At 51.8% G+C, this 16,929-nt stretch overlaps 1 protein-coding gene across 3 annotated transcripts in view; it reads left to right on the top strand.

Moving 5' to 3' along the window:
• The window catches only part of tmem67 (transmembrane protein 67), a 356,662-nt gene that overhangs the window by 200,190 nt on the left and 139,543 nt on the right, over positions 1 to 16,929 (top strand). For all 3 annotated transcript variants that reach the window (XM_038809034.1, XM_038809035.1, XM_038809033.1), the window contains exons 10-11: positions 1,091 to 1,177; positions 14,526 to 14,591. In XM_038809034.1, the coding sequence (XP_038664962.1) occupies positions 1,091 to 1,177; positions 14,526 to 14,591 (153 nt within the window). The remainder of the gene's footprint in view (positions 1 to 1,090; positions 1,178 to 14,525; positions 14,592 to 16,929) is intronic.

Below are 16,929 nucleotides of genomic sequence, written 5' to 3'. Positions count from 1 at the left end.
CGCTGTGAAGCAACTGTGCTACCGTGCCTTCCACACTTACCTTTGCTCTGGCCTGTTATTTTCAACAGGATGTTTAAAGTCACCTGCTTTGTGGCAGCTAGTGCCGCAGAAAAGGGTTGTTATCTCCTCTGCTTTGCTTCTGTTACACTTTGCCACTGGAACCGGGACATGCAGCGCTGTCTGAACCTCACCCTGCCTGAATCAGGAATGTCAGGCGAGACAGACACTTCAGTACAAGCCAGTCAGTACGGTGTGGCAATCTGTCGCTGATTGTCACTCCAAGGAAGTTATGGCTCAATATTGACTCCAGATAAGACATCTGAAATACACAGTCTGCATTATTCATGTTTCCTCTAGTTATGATTATTTCTCAATTCACGACAAATAGTCACAAGCAGAAACACAGTTACAAGAACATCTACAATTATTTTTATTCATTCACAAAGGGTCAGTTATATATATTAATAAACTTCCCATTCTCCTAGAGGCCCATATGACACTCGCCTATGCACCATGCTGTAGATGCCCTTCAAAAAAGTAAATTAGATGAGTCAAACATGTTCCTCCTTCACAAAAATGATACTGGGCCATCTCCATCCTGTGACCCCCATTTTCCGGTGTGTGTACCCCCACCAGCAGCGGGATTCTCTGTTCCGACTGCAGGCTAATGGGAAGCGGGATTCTCTGCCGGCGGGATTCTCTGTTTTGTCGGCGCCTGAGGCTTTCCCAACAGCGTGGGGCTGCCCCACAATGGGAAACCACATTGACTGGGTGGTGTAACGGAGAATCCCGCCAACGGGTCAGGGCAGAAATGTGGCGTGGCAGGCAGAGAATCCAGCCCGGGATTTCCCATTATGGACACCCCACGCTGTCGGGAAACGTGCAGGCGTGGGTGTGTTGCTGGTGAGGCGGAGGATCATCATGTTGACGGATAATCCCGCAGGCTATTTTACTTTGATAATCTGATACTAATTGAAATGGTAAATTCGATGACATGGTAGCTTTGAACCTACATTTAGGAAAATGGTGTAAACTGTGACTGTGATTTCTTGTTTCTTGCTCTTTACCATTTATGTTTCATTACTTACAGCGTATGGAACTGCAGTTTATTGTTGCCAGATATGATGTACGGGGTAATTTTCTTAATTGGGCAAAAGCAACAGGAGGTATTCTACAGGTAAACTTCCTAAAATATTTATTCTATTAAGTGTCCGTGTGCGTGCTTTTTTCTTGTGTTTGAAATATTAATCAAAAGAAAAGCCTGTTAAATTTCGAGTGTTGAGTCTTGATATCTCCACAACAGAGTGCATTAACTCAATAATATCCAATTAAACTCTATCTACATTGTTTTCCAAGTTATTAAATATTTGGAAGTCTAAAGCCATTAGTTTTGCTCCACGCTCCAAACTGTTCCCAAGCTACCGACTCCATCTCTCTCCCTCGCAACCATTTTGTGATTAAGGCTATCTGTTCTCAATCTTGGTGTCACATTTGAACAGGCAAAAATACATAAGAATATACAAATCAGAAGCAGGAATAGACCATTCGGCCTCTTGAGCCTGCCCCACCATTCAATAAGATCTTGGTTGTTCTGTCTATGGCCTCAACTCCACTTTCCTACCAGCCACTGATAATCTTTGACTCTCTGCCTTAAAAATATTCAATGGTCTTGCCTCCACCATTTGCCCTCCGAGAGAAAAAAATTCTACTCATCTCCATCTTAATGGGAAACCTCTTGGGCTGGTTTCTCTGGTCGACGACGCTGAAACCGCATTCGGCGAACGGCCGGAGAATCACATTTCCTGACCGAATTGGGGGCGGCGCCGCTTTCGCGATGCTCTGCCCCCATCCGGCTAAGTTCCCGACAACGCGCGACAAGTGTGGTCTCATACGTCAGGAAGTCGGCGAGGTGGCTGTGGACTCAGTCCAGCACCGCAACAGTTGGGGGAGGGCTGATCCGCGGGTAGGGGGCATTATTCGGGGCTGGGGACACTGGTGAGTGCGGCGGTCCAGGGCACGCGTGCCAGCTGAAGGGGGAGACTATTTTGTGGGCCGGGTTCACGAGTGGCCTCCGCCATGAAGCACGGCGCGGCCACAGACCCGGCAATTCTCAGGGACGTATTGGCAGCTAGAGCCGGGTGCTCTACGCTGCCAACATACTAGCCCACAGCCAAAAGGGAAATCGGTGGCCATTTTGCTCCAGTTTTCCTGGCATAAAGTGCTCCGTTCCCACACCGGCATGGGGACATAGCCGCAGAATTGGAGAATCCATCTACTTATTTTTAAACTGTGTCCACTAGTTCTAGTCTCTCCCATAGGGAAAACATTCTTTTAGCATCCAATCCGTCAAGCCCCCTCAGAATCTTGTTTCAATAAAATCATGGGCTGGATTCTTCGTTCTGGAGACTAAGTGCCCACACCGGTGTGGAAAAGGTGGTGTTTTACACCAGGCAAACTGGTGCAAACCTGTTCCGGGGGCAGGGGGGTAGCAAGCAGCCAGGCAGCGTAGAGCCTCCAGCTATAGCTGCCGATACGGCCTGGAGAGATGCCGGGTCCATGTCCACTGCAGGTCGCTGCCGTGCTTCACGGCAGACACAGCCCGTGGACCCGGCCCGCAAAATATTGCCCTCCTTCAGCCAGCTCATGCACCTGAACCGTCCCACCAAAGTGCCCCAGCCCCAAATAATGCCTCTCTGTCCGCAGATCGGCTCTCCACCGACTGTGGTGGCGGTGGGCTGAGTCCGCAGCCGCCATGCTGAGTCCCCGATGGGTGAATACCCTCCGTAGACCTCTCCATCGGCGGGATCCTCCGTTTCAGCAGCAACGCCCTCACGCCCGCGGATTTCCCGACAGTATGGCGTGCCCACAATAGACGGAGAATCCTGCTGCCGGCGGGGGTATGCCGCACCAAAAAATAGGATGGAGAATCCCGCCCAGGATCTTTGGCTTGGGTGGTGGTACCAATGGGAGCTTCCGTGCATCCGTTTGGGCTGGTCTCCTCCCAGCAGTACAGTCATGAGCGGGTTTCTACAAAGTTTCTGGCTTGGGTTTGCAGAGCTTATGGCATCCCTGTAAACCCCAGTCCAATATTTCTAATGCAGCTTCGAATGATACTTTTATTTATAAAGCTTGTGTGATGCACCTTGGTATGTTTTATTGTTTTAGCGAAGCTACATAAATATAATTTGTTATCAGAAATATCTATTTGATCCAATTAATGTTTTTTCTTTCAACTAAATATTTTTTGAAAGGCATTTTCTTTATTAAAAAAGCAAATAACTGCAGAAGTTGGAATCTGTAAAATGTGATTCTCCTTTACATGAAGGAAAACCTGTCACCACAAATATTTCTAGTTTCCACAATACATCGGTATGAGATGCAATATTAATGATTTTTATAGTCTTCAATTTATTTTAAATCATGAAGTTTAAGATACTTATGTACATACTGTCTATGCCAATTAAAGTAATTGAGCAGGATTCACCGTTTCTGAGATTGGTGTTGATTGTTGACGCCGATGCAAAATCCGTCCCTCTCCCACACACGCATAACCCAACCTCACCGTCAACCCAGAGGGAGCCGAACCCCACCCTGCACCACATACCGTCCGCCATTGCCGGGTGCCCTGGCCAATGAGGCCATCAACTACTCACCCTCTGGGCTGCATGTGTCGGACTGTGTAACACTGTCATTCTCTGTTCCCCGCCCCCAGGAGAAGGCCACACACAACTGCCGGGAGAGGGAGAAGACAGGAGGGGGATCTGTGGACCCTCACTCCGGCAGAGCAGAGGGCCCTGGATGTGGTTGGCAGCCTGGAGGAAAGGAAGGTTGCCGAGGAGGAGTTCAGCCGCAGGCAAGGAAGTGGGACCCCGCTCAATTGCGGTTCCCCGTGACACGTGTGTCAACCCCCAGCAACATCACCCAACACATCATCTTGACCCCCACCCTCACACCACCCTCACTCTCACACCATTCTCACCCCACATCACCTCCACAGCATCCTTACCCCAACACCACCCTCACCCTAGACCAGCCCCACCCACACACTCACCTCCACCACCCCCCCGGGTCACAGTCTAATCATGCGTCTTGTCTTGTGTCTTGCAGGAACTGCTGCAGAAGGGGCGAGTCCATTTGATGAACTCCGCATTGAGCCACTGCCACAGCCGGAGCACCCCCATGAGCCGAGCAGCAACGAGAGCAGCTCGGACGGCTGCCCGCCGCCGAGACTCAGGAGAACCCGGAGCTCAAGTTGGGGGATGACACGATTTCCCATCACAACTGTTTCTAACACCTTCTACCATCCCAGAGACACTCACCGCGGTTGGCCATGTTAGTGAAGAAGCTCCTGGAACACTTCCCTGCGCATGACACAGCTGATCCGGTACAGTAGGTGGAGGTAGGAACAGCCGAGGGGGCGGACAGTCAGAGGACAGGCCTGCCCCAGGAACTAGCTGCCGTCCAGACGGGTTTCGAGCTTCTGGAACAGACAGTCCATCGATTGTGGAGATGCAGTCACAGAGCCAGGGACTGCATGATGAGTTGTCGGTGAGCACCAAGTACCTGCAGGCACAGGTGGAGGAGTCCAACCGTGTGCAGCAGCAGGAGGTGGTGCCAATATCGCACTGGTGGCGTCCGCGGTGGAGGCATTGGGGGCGACGGTTTTGTCTATGCATCAGCATGTCCAAGGCCTGGGGCATTCTGTGTAGTGCTGGCTGAGATCCAGGGCAGTGTTGCCGCCTCACAAGCAACCAGAGCCAGAGCTACCTGAACATCGCAGTAGCACTCCTGAGTGAGGCCCAATCACAGCAGGCCATGGCTGGGAACGTCGGCGGCATTGCCCAGGCGCTGGCTGACGTGACACAGACAAAGAAAATGGTGGCACAGTCAATGGGTGATCTGGCGCAGTCCCAGATGGAGATCATCCACTCCTTGTGCTCTAATACTGCGAGTGCACAGACCCTGGTCGAGACCAGAGTGGGCCTCCAGGACTGGCAGCACCAGGTGGCGGTGGAGCGTCAGTGGATAGCTCCGCTCGCACCCCTGTCCCATGGAGTAGCCCAGGAACTTTGGGCACCCGAGGGAGGACGAGGTGATGAGGCCCGTGCCAGTGACTCCTGCAGTGCAGGTGCCGGACATTCGCAGCATATTGGACTCCCCCCCCCCCCATCCGGCGCCTGGCGCCTATGGTGGGCAGCGAGTGGAACAGGGCACCACCACGCCACCTGGGACAGCAGCCGGGCCCATCCAGGCCCGGTTTCCCCAGACGCCACCTGCAGACAGGAATCACAGCAGGCTGCCTCCACTCCTGCTGTACCATCCGGAGAACCATCTAGACGTAGCGTTAGAGCCAGTAAGACCAGCAAGTTAGATATCAGTTAAGTTGGCACGGATGCAGGACAGTTTAGTTATAGGGGCTCGGGCACAAACTTGTAAATATTTGTTCACATTGAACACCTGTTACCACTGTTGCAACCTGCCTCAGTGGTCTGTTAGATGCGTGTGAGAGGTGGGGTCGACTGGGTTGGCCAAAGGGTGGGGGAGGAGGGAGGTGGAATGGGCAGCCCCCAACCGTCCCCACCATCTTCACCCCAGGGATCCGATGGGACCGTAAGATGGAATGGCGAGCTCGCATGCAAGGATCACCCAGGTGAACGGTAGAAAGTGCTACCGTAGGCAGGAGTCAGACGTTGTCATACGATGCGGAGGACCAGATCTCCTCGCAGAGCGGGTTGTCATCATCATCCATCCCATGGACCAGACCTGCTGTTACTGCCAACCCGGGGCCCACACCGCGTAGTGCGGCAGGTATGTATCACAGAGGGGGTTACAGAAGGGGGGGTGTGGCCGGGAGCGCAGTGATGGGGTGGGGGATGGGAAGGGGTGTCTGTGCCCCTGGCAAGTCCCCTCACCCCCACATAGCCGGTCTCCGCAACAGTCTGTGGCCTTCGGGTCGGTGTCATCAGCCACAACCGCAGGAGATAACCCCTGGCACCCAGGAGCCAACCCCCCCAGCCAATGGAGGGGGGGGGGGGGGGCATCTGGAACATGTCAGAAATTGTCGAGTGTACCAGGATGAAGGCATCGTACACACTGCCCTGGTATCGAGCACAGGTGTGAATGATGCGTAGCTGACGGTCACAAATCAGCTGCCTGTTCTTTGAGTGGTACCCCTTTAGTTTCTATAGTGCGGCCTGTCATCTGCAGGGTCTCGTAGGGGGACAGACACCACGTCGATCACCCCTTACCCGGGACATTGGCCACCCGGAGATAATGGTGAGCTCCATCCACATTGAAATGGATGTATTGAGCCGCCTGAGCACATAGGGTCTCCGTGATGATGCGGATGCACCTGTGCATCGAGGTCTGTGAGATCTCGGACTGGTCCCCACTCGACGCCTGGAAGGATTCCGGCGCATAAACATTCAGGACGACTGTCACTTTTATGGCCATCGGGAGTAGGTGTCCTCCCCATGCCCCCGCAGTGCCAAGTGTGCCATCATCTGGCAGATGTCCCACTGTCTCTCAGACGGAGTCTTCAACGACATGCCCGGTCCAGCAGGTCCTCAAATGACAGGCACTGCCGCTATCCGCGAGGCCTCATGCGGTACCACCTTGGCACTTCCTCCTCCTCAGCTTGCTGGGTGGCTGGTCTCCATCCTGGACGGCTGCCTCCTGTTTCTCTGCAGCACACTCTGCTGCTACAGATTCCTCCTCGAGCAGCTCCAGCTCATACAGCCCCCAGGGCTGCGGTAGCTAGCAGGAAGGCCCTGGCTGGCATTACAGACTCTGCCCCCACAACCCCCTATCCCTGCACTCTGGCCCCGTCGATGCCCGTCACAGTGTAGGCCTCTGGCCCTGGCCCGTGTCCCCGATGCCAGGAACATTCACTGACGTGCTGGCACTGCCCTTGCCAAGGGTGTGCTCTGCAGCCCTGCCCTACAGGGGCTACTATGGACATTGTCCTGGGTGGGCCGCCGGAGGGTAGCGGCCAGTTTGGAGTGGGGTAGGCGTGGCGGATGGGGGGATTGGGGGGTACCTCCATACGGCCGGTGTCACACTGTGGTGTCAGATTCCATTGTATGCCTGGGTGCTGGACATTCCACCACACGGGCCCACAGATGTTCAGGGGAGGCGGGGGTGAGGTTTGGGATCTTGTTTGTGGAGGGGTTGTTATGGCCATGTTGAATGGTGATGGGTCACTCACATGTCCACATGTCTGGCCAGCCCCTGCCATCTCCAAGGGCGACTCAGGGGGGAACGAAGAACAGTCCTGGGGGCCCTGCCCCATGCCTTCCTTCAGCACCCACACCACCACCCCCACCCTGCCATCCCAGCACACCATCTGCACCCAGCCCAGCCCATCCCCCTCACCCTTTGGCCAAAGGATTGAGGCAGTATGGAACGTCGGTGAACATGTGTCCTAGCCCCGAATACTGTCAAATATGCTTCACCCGTGCAAACTTAATGGTGCCTATCTTTCTAATCTTACAAGTCCTGATGCTCCATCTAGGTGGACCCCAGGCGGCACATCAGACATGGAGGTGGCCTGCTGCCCGCCCTGTGACCTAGGTCCCCTTGTATGGCCATCCTCTGAAGTGATCAGGCCTGGATGGGCCTGGGAATTTTCCGGGTGTCAGAGATGGCGTGATGCTACCTTGTTCTGCTCGCTGCCCATCGGATGCGGCAGTGGCAGACGGGATGGATTCAGAGGCGCTGCGGTGTTCCAGCACTCCGCTGCAGTGGTTATCAGCAGGGGCCCCATCACCTCCTCCTCACTTGGGGTGCCTGATGGCCCCCGGGCTACTCATTGGGGCTGGGGTGTGGCTGGAGTGAGCTTCAGAGGCTCTGCTGTCAACTGGTGATGCCAATCCTGGAGGCCCATTCTCGCCTTGATCAGAGTCTTGATGCTCATGGCCATGTAGCATAAGGACTGCGCCATGTCCCTCTGGGACCGTTCCAGGTACCTCTGTGACTAGCTGAGGTCAGCCAGCGCCAAGCCAATGCTTTTGACGCCCACAGCCATGCCCCTTTGTAACTGGACCACACGCAGGAGTGCTGCAACAATTTCCATGTGGCCCTGGTATATGGCTACTAGTGTCATGGCTGTCCTGTCCTGTGGCTCAGCCAGTGCCCACATAGAATGCCCCAGGCTTTGGACATCCTGGACCCAAGATCCTGACCCTTTCACCCAAGGCTTCTACCGCAGATGCTACCCGTTTGGTGTTGGTCTGGATAGCACACATTGTCGAAGTGCCTCCTGCTCCTGCCGGTGCTGGAAGGTTGCCAACAGTCCCTCCTGTAGTTTCCGGCTCTCCAACATTGATGGAATGCCCCTTCCAGAAGCCTGAGACCCGTCTGGACCGCAACTAGTCCCTGGGGCCGGGCCGCCCTCTTGTGTTTTCCTACCTCTAACTGATGTACCGCAGCATGTGTGTCATGTGCACCAGATATTGTCCCAGAAGCCACTTCACTAAAATGACCCAGCAAGATGAAATCTCTCGGATGGTGGAGGGTGCGACTGATAGCAGTGACGGAAAGTCAGTGTCGTCATCGGACTGGCACTCCTGGGGTGCTGCAGGGTTGCGGCTGGGGGTGCGGCACCCACCTCATTGGGAGGTGATCCTGCGAACTAAAAGACAAGACATATGGTGAGATCAAAGGTAGGCGTGGTGTGGAGGTGGGTGGCGGAGGGGTGATGCACGTGCCATAGGGGTATTGCAATGCATTGGGGGCTGACTTGGGCTGACTTGGTTGTCTCATGCTGATCTCTACCGTGGCGACTTCTTGCTCTCCCACACCATCGATCAGGTCCATTGCCCTCAACTCCGCGGCAGTGAGAACCCACAGGTCCGGAGGCCTCTCCTCTCCCCCTCCCCGCGGTTGTGGGCTAACTTCTCCTGGGGGGGGACAGATAAAGCGGCACTGCCTACTCGTCCGCCTGGTGGAGACCACATGGCTGGGTTGGGTGGGACGAGTGTGGTGCCACGAGCACGGAGGTGGTGACTCACCCGGGCTGCTCAGAGGAAATCGTGCAGCCTCTTCCAGCACTGTTGGCCGGCCCTCGTGGTGGTGCCCATGGCGCTCACCACTTCTGCCACCTCTGCCCAGGCCCGTTTCACCAGTGCTCATTGTGAAACATGTGGACATGGTTCAATCCTTTCATTCAGCAGCGCTCATTATGAAACATGTGGACATGGTGCAGTCCTTTCATTCATCACGCCATCAGTTCACTGCCTACAGCAGCATTCAAGAGACAGTAATTACACAGCAAACGTCACTGCATGCATGGCACAATGCCTGGAAAGTTGCAAGACACATTAAGGAGGGCAGTGATATATCACTGGTTCTTGCTTCACCGTCTGTGAATTAATCTGATATGGACTGTGGCATCTCTCCATATGCCATCCCTCAAGTAAGAATAGATTCCATCCTCATTATCATACTGAGTCCCTGACATGAGATTGTTCTTTAAGACGCTGTGCTTTATCACTGCCAATGCTAGACACATGCCTACAGGTTACTCTTATGTGCACAGAGAGCTTTAGTAGCACCATCGTTTGACCATTGACAAGCACTCATGATCCAGCCTTTGTCTGGAGTTTCCAAAGTTCATGTTGAGCATTGACTTGGCCTCTGAGAGTGAAGTGGCCCAGTCATACACTCTGAGGAGAACGTTGAATTAGGTTGGTAGAATGGATGAGATCATACACCCTTTTTGGCACAGGAGGGGGATCCTCTTCTGAGGTGCGCTGGCACAGGTCTCCATGTTGCCTTCCTACCAAGCTTGTGTGGTGAGGTGGCTGGATCTCTGCCTCCCACAATAGGGGTAAAGGACCTCCCACTGGTTCTTGGCTGCCTGGAGGAGTCTCTCCAGGCACCAGTCACTGATCTTTAGTGGAGAGTTCTCGTCTCGGGGTGAGGTGGAGGTTGGGGGGAGGTGGTGCGGTGCGGGGTGCGTTACTCACTGCATCAAATCCTGGGCTGCAGAGAGTGAATGTGTTTGTTGGTGCTATTTAAATATGACACCTGGACCTTCCCCATGATGAGGTAACAGCAAGGTGGATGAATCCCAATCCGCTCCAGCACAAGATACGATGATCTGCTCATTTATGCATACATAATGAGGTGAAAAATGGATGATCGACGTGACAACCTGTCCCACAGGCCAGAGAAGCAAGGCTGACTTTCGCACCCACCACCGCACTTGGGCGCGATTCTCCGCCCCCCACGCCGGGTGGGAGAATAGCGGGAGGGTCTCCTGACATTTTTCACACCCTCCCGCTATTCTCCACCCCCCCCCCACACCACGAATCGCCACTGCCGTCGTGAAACGGGCGCCAGATGCCCGTTTGGGGCATCTAGAGGCCCGATTAGCACGGGAGCACCACGACTGTGCTCGGGAGGGGACAGGCACGCGATCGGTACCCACCGATCGTCGGGCCAGCGTCCAAAACAGACGCACTCTTTCCCCTCCGCCGCCCGGCAAGATCAAGCTGCCACGTCTTGCCGGGCGGCTGAGGAGAAAGACGCCAACTGCGCATGCGCGGGTTGGCGTTGTCCAACCTGCGCATGCGCGGCTGACGTCATCGGCCGCGACAGCCGCCGTGACGCTTGACGTGCGGCCTTGACAACCATCGTCAAGGCTGCCCCACCGTGACGCACGGGGCCGCGCTCCTAGCCCCGCCCGGGGGGGGGGGGGAATCGGCCCCGGAAGTGGCCGTGAAGGCTGCCGTGGGTCACGGCCTGTCCCACGGCAGCCTTTACGATTCTCAGCCTTTGCGGAGAATCGCGCCCTAGTCTCCGGAGCAGAAAATTCTGCCCTGAATCTTTTTTGTGGGTGAGTGGAGGGGTGCTGATTGGGAGGAGGCTAGGGGATCAAATTGGTACATTTCACTGATTCCCCCCCCCCCCCCCCACCCCCCCCCCCCACCCCCTTTGGAACGCCCCACCCTCCTTAGTTTAAATGCAATTACATTAATACCAATCTCACGATGTAAGTGCTCGCTAAAATTATAATGCCTAAAATCAACAAAAGGTAATGCAGGCAGAAAGAATTACATCAGTTTGGTCAGAGCTTTTTTCCTCATTTTGATTATTTTTAAGTGGTATGTCTGATGTGTCTCTCTGTTTGGGTGTGTGACTGGTAGTTGGAAAGCTGGAACAGAATACCACTTTTAAAACTGTAAACATGCTAGTCCCTGCTGACAAAGTTCAGTTTTTTTCAAATTAACATTAGTGACAAGAGTTTGCCTACATTTGAAATACTGGACATCCATAGACACCCATAGTATTCAATCGCTAATTAATTGCAGTAAGAAGTCTAACAATATCAGGTTAAAGTCCAACAGGTTTGTTTCAAATCCACATCATGGCTAATGCTGTTGGGAGGGGGCAGGGAGGCACAGATCTTTAGTACAATAAAGACAGTAAAGGAACCAAGATAGAGGGAGTTCAGCCATGTTGAGTTCCAAGAGAGTAAGGCAGGGCAGTACTCTACTTTAATGCTCGTTGCATTATAGGTAAGACTGATGAGTTAGGGTGTGGATTGACACGTGGAATTGTGATATTGTTGCCATCACAGAAACATGGTTGAGGGAGGGGCAGGACTGGCAACTCAACATTCCGGGGTATAGGATCCTCAGGCGAGTCAGGGGAGGATGTAAAAGAGGAGGTGGTGTTGCATTATTAATTAAGGAGTCAGTTACTGTAATAAGGAGGGACAATATCATGGAAGGGTCTTCAAATAAGGCTTTATAGAAATATAGAACAGTACAGCACAGAACAGGCCCTTCGGCCCTCAATGTTGTGCCGAGCCATGATCACCCTACTCAAACCCACGTATCCACCCTATACCTGTAACCCAACAACCCCCCCTTAACCTTACTTTTATTAGGACACTACGGGCAATTTAGCATGGCCAATCCACCTAACCCGCACATCTTTGGACTGTGGGAGGAAACCGGAGCACCCGGAGGAAACCCACGCACACAGGGGGAGGACGTGCAGACTCCACACAGACAGTGACCCAGCCGGGAATCGAACCTGGGACCCTGGAGCTGTGAAGCATTTATGCTAACCACCATGCTACCCTGCTTTGTGGGTAGAGTTTAGGAATAAAAAGGGGACAGTTGCATTGCGGGCAATAAGAGGAGCAGATATGTAGACAAGTCACTGAGGTATCTAAAAATAATAATAGGGTAATTATATTGAGGGATTTCAACTCCTCCAGCGTTATTTGGGATAGTCATAGTGTAAAGGGTTTAGAGGGGATGGAGTTCTTGAAATGTATTCAGGAGAGCTTCTTATGTCAATATGTAGAAGGTCCAACAAGAGACGGTGCACTCCTGGATCTAACTCTAGGAATGAAGCCAGACAGATGTTTGAGCTGGCTGTGGGGAGTATTTTAGTGATAGCGACCATAACACAGTATGATTTAAGTTTATTATGGAAAAGGAAAAAGATGGTCAACAAAAAACGGTTTTGGATTAGGGGAAGGCAGAATTTATTAGAATAAGGCAGGATCTGACCAAAGTGGACTGCAAACAGCTTCTTGTGGGAAAATCTACAGCAGAGCAGTAGAGGAGCGTTCAAAAGGGAAATGGGGTGAGTACATGCCCAACACATTCCCTTTCGGGTGAAATGTGGGAGCAACAAGCCAGAGAACCCTGGATGTCTAGGAACATTCAGGACTGGGTAAGAAAGAAGAAACTTTTAGCAATGCAAAGGGATCAGATCAGCGGAGGCCTTAGTGGAGTATAGAAAACGCAGGGGGGCAACTTAAGAATGCAACTAGGAGAGAAAAGGGGGAGGAGGTAAGATAAAGCACTGGCAGGTATGATTAGGGAGAATCACAAGATATTCTATAACTATATTAGGGGAAGAGAATAACCAGGGAATCAGTAAGGCCCATTAAGGACAGGGGGGCAATTTGTACATAGAGCCAGACGATATTGGTAAGGTGTTAAATGAGTACTTCACATCTGTCTTCACTCAGGAAAAGGAAGAGAAACTGTATGGCTCTTCAACAGTTTGACACAGGGAGTGAGGAGGTATTGGAGGTTTTGGCAGGCTTAAAAGTGGACAAATCCCCAGGTCCCCACTTACCACATATTCACTGCAGCCAGCAAGATGGCTCAGATAAGACCTGCTACCCGAGGCCAGGAGTCCGAGGTGGACTCACAGCTCCAGGTCAGTGAGGAGCGGAGTGACACCCTCCTTCCCAGTGTGGGGCGCAGACTCATGCCTGCCCTCGTGAACACTGCCTGTCAGAGGCACTCAGCACTGCCAGCCTCGGCAAGAAGAGACACCTGGGGATCCGAAGGCGGTCACTTCTAAGTCTTTTGCTGAGCACCAGGGAGGCTCCATAGGCTGTGGTCCAGGTGTCCTCTGGTTGGGGTGAGCTCTGCTGATCCCTGCTTCTTCTACGATTGGGCAGCACTTCTGAGGAGTGGCAACCCCTGGTGGGCTCCTGATTGAGCTTCGCCCTTGATGATACAGCTGGGATATGAGGGTGTCCAGAGGGACAGCCGGGATGGGCTCCCAGATGACAAGAGGCCTTCTGCACATTTAAAGGACACAGACTTAACTCAACATTGTGAGCAGCCAGAAGCCTGTAAGTAGTACCAAAGGGGTGCGTTTAGACGACATACTGCAGCAATGGCGGCCTGAGCCAGGCCACCTCAATCCCGAGGGGGACACCCCAAATCCACAGACTTGGCACCATGTTACTACCCATTACTGCCCCTGACCCGGGCAACCATCCTCCAGCAAGCCCGACAGTTTACAACAGCTTTTCAGTGTTTTTTAGCCTCCCTCTCCCCTTCCCCTGCCATGGCGCCCAGTACACATTTGTCAATACTTGTAGCAATTCACACCCAGGAGACTTCCGCCCCAGAGGAGCAGAGCATAGCGAAAGGGCAGAGAATACTGTGTCCAACCCGCTAATTACATTTAAATGCATGCAGATGCTGGCCTTGCGGGTCTAAACCTCATTATCGCCATCAGCGTGGGACCGCAGCGTGGCGCCTGAATCAGTGCCGGGCGTAGAGCTTGATTTTGACTGGACGCTCGATCGTGATTCGGGTTTGCGGCTTCGCGACGCAGAGAATTTTGTCCTGTTGGGAGGGAAATAAGTTTGTTTAGATTGTAGTTCAGCGAATTGCAGATGCTGATGTAGTAGCAACCGTCTTGTTATAAATAGTGCATGAATGTCTTGATGGAAATTCCCACACAAAAGTCAGCACAATTGAATAACCAGAATTGCAAAAGCTGCAGTTAATAGGAACCAAGGGAGAAACTGCAGTGGTGGTGGTGGGGGGAGGGGGGGGGGGGGGGGGGTGGGGGCAGAATAAAATTTTGGTGCAATGATATTTTCCACTGAAACAAACAATATAGTTGCAGATTATGTCACGTTACACTGGGCACTGTATATAACAATTGAACGTGTGCATTGTGTGCGCATGTGTGTGTGCCTGTAGGTGATTTTCTTGGATGGTAATATCTTTTTTTTATTGTTCTTGCAGTTGTGCCCAGATACTTTGACTAAGCTGAATGCTGCTTATATCTTTGGACTCACATACCGGCAACAAGTGAGTGTGATTAATTTGTAATTGATAACAAACCTCTATGCTACAGGAATATCAAAGCTTGTTTAGTTAACACTTGTACGTTTTCAAGAAACGAAACATAGAGAAAAGGGAACTATAAGTCAGTTAGCTGACATGAGTCATAAAAATGCTGGCATCAATTGTTAAGGAAGTGGTACGACACTTCAAAACTCATTGTACAATTAAGCAGAGTCAGCATGGTTTTTTTAAAAGGGAAATTGGTTTGACAAATCTATTAGAGATTTTGAGTATGTAAGTAACAGGGTAGATAAAGGGGTACCAACAGGTGTAGTATTTCTGGATTTTCAAAGGGTATTCAACAAGGTGCGACACCGAAGGTACAAGATAAGACAATGTGAAGTATTTAATTTTGGGGGAAGGTAAGCTGTGCAGACAGTTTATAGGGGCTGCAAAGGATATATGGATTAGTTAGGGGAGTGGCAGGTGGTGTATCATCTGGGGAAATGTAAGGTTATTTACTTTGGTAAGAAAAGTAGAAAAACAGAATATTTTTGAAATGGTGAAAAGCTATTAGGTGTCGGTGTTCAGAGGAATTTGGGAGTTCTTATACAAGAAACACAGAAAGTTAAATGGGATACAGCAAGCAATCAGGAAGCCAAATGGTATGTTAGCCTTCTTGCAAAAGGGTCAGAGTACATGCATCAGGAAGTCTTGTTGCAATTGCGTAAGGCTTTGCTGAGACTACATTTGGAGTGATATGTATATCATAGAATCATAGAATCCTTACAGTGCAGAAGGAGGCCATTCGGCCGAACAAGTCTGCACTGACCCTCCAAAAGAGCACCCTATCCAGGCCCACCTAACCTTTAAACACGAAAGGGCAACTTAGCATGGCCATTCTGTGGTATTATCATAAATGTAAGATCTACAAGGATTCATGAAATGTCTAGAATAGCCACTAGAGGGAGCTACAGTTGCAAGTATATAAGGCATTGTTGCCTGGTTTAGCACAGGGCTAAATCGCTGGCTTTGAAAGCAGACCAAGGCAGCCCATCAGCACGGTTCAATTCCGGTACCAGCCTCCCCGAACAGGCGCCAGAATGTGGCGACTAGGGGCTGAAGTAACTTCATTTGAAGCCTACTTGTGACAATAAGCGATTTTCATTTTCATTTCATTGTGGGGAGAGAGTAGTGCAGGAGTTAGCTAGAGACAGACAGAAGTAACGATAGCGTGAGTAAGAGTAGATCATAGTTTATAACAGTATAGAGATAGTTGTAGATGAGTGTAGTTTATATGTCAAAGATCAATTGCGTATTCTTTAGGAGTATGTGTCGAATCTAAATTAGTAGTGTTAATAAATTTATAGCTTTGTTCAAGTTCAAACTATTTTGTGGTCTTTGTGAACACTATGCCAACCATCCTGAATTTAGGATTCTCCGAAAAAGGAACAAAGTCCCCTTGCGAGCACGTTTAGCCACGTTTTTCCCGGCGCCTTATACAGTTAGGAGCTCTGAGGCTCCTGAAAAGATCCCCAACCTTCCCCCTCCCCCCCTCCAGCCCAAACGCACTATGGAGGGTCCCCAGCCCCACCCCCAACCCCACCCCCCACACCAGGCACTCCAGCCCAATCACACACATGCAGGAATACCAACTTGGCAGTACCAGGCTGGCACACAGGTGCCACTGTCAGGCTGACACCACTAGAGTGCCAAGGTGGTACCAGCAGGGCCAGGGCACCACCCTGCCCAAAGGGCACGCAGCCCCTGAGAGACCCCCAGGAGTGCCATTCCATCTGATCCCAGTTTGTGGGGACCAGAACTGAACAGCGCCGCCTAAGGTCTCTGAGGCAAAGGGGATGAATCTCAAAGCCTCAGGTACCTTGGGAATCTGCACATTAGACTGGAATATGCACATTAGACTGGAATCTGCACATTAGACTGAGGCTAGCTGCCTCGCTCTAACATGCAGATTTGCCAAAAAGCGATCTCACCCACAATGGACAGGAATTACATCTCAATGTCTCGCAAGCCGGGTAGATCCTGGGAACAGGGTCTCCTGGCTTTCATCAGCCAAGCTGCTTTCCTGGTGCAATGTGGCCATTACATCGCCCCATAGTCTCAGGATAAGGGGATAGCAAATTCGGACTGAGATGTGAAGAAATTTCTTCACTCAAAGGGTTGTGTGTTGCTGGAATTCTCAATCAAAAGAGCTGCAGATGCTCAGCTGTTGAGTTGATAGATTTTCAGACCCCAGGGAAATCAAACGCATGGTGATTTGGGAGGACGGTGAAATTGAGTGAGGTTGATGATCGGCCCTAATTTTATTACTTTTCAGACAATGCTCAAGGTGTCATATGGC

The sequence above is a fragment of the Scyliorhinus canicula genome, chromosome 10, assembly GCF_902713615.1.
Source record: "Scyliorhinus canicula chromosome 10, sScyCan1.1, whole genome shotgun sequence".
In the NCBI taxonomy this organism is placed as follows: Eukaryota; Metazoa; Chordata; class Chondrichthyes; order Carcharhiniformes; family Scyliorhinidae; genus Scyliorhinus; species Scyliorhinus canicula.
The sequence above is the reverse complement of the archived record's forward strand: the minus strand, read 5'-3'. Positions and strand labels throughout refer to the sequence as shown.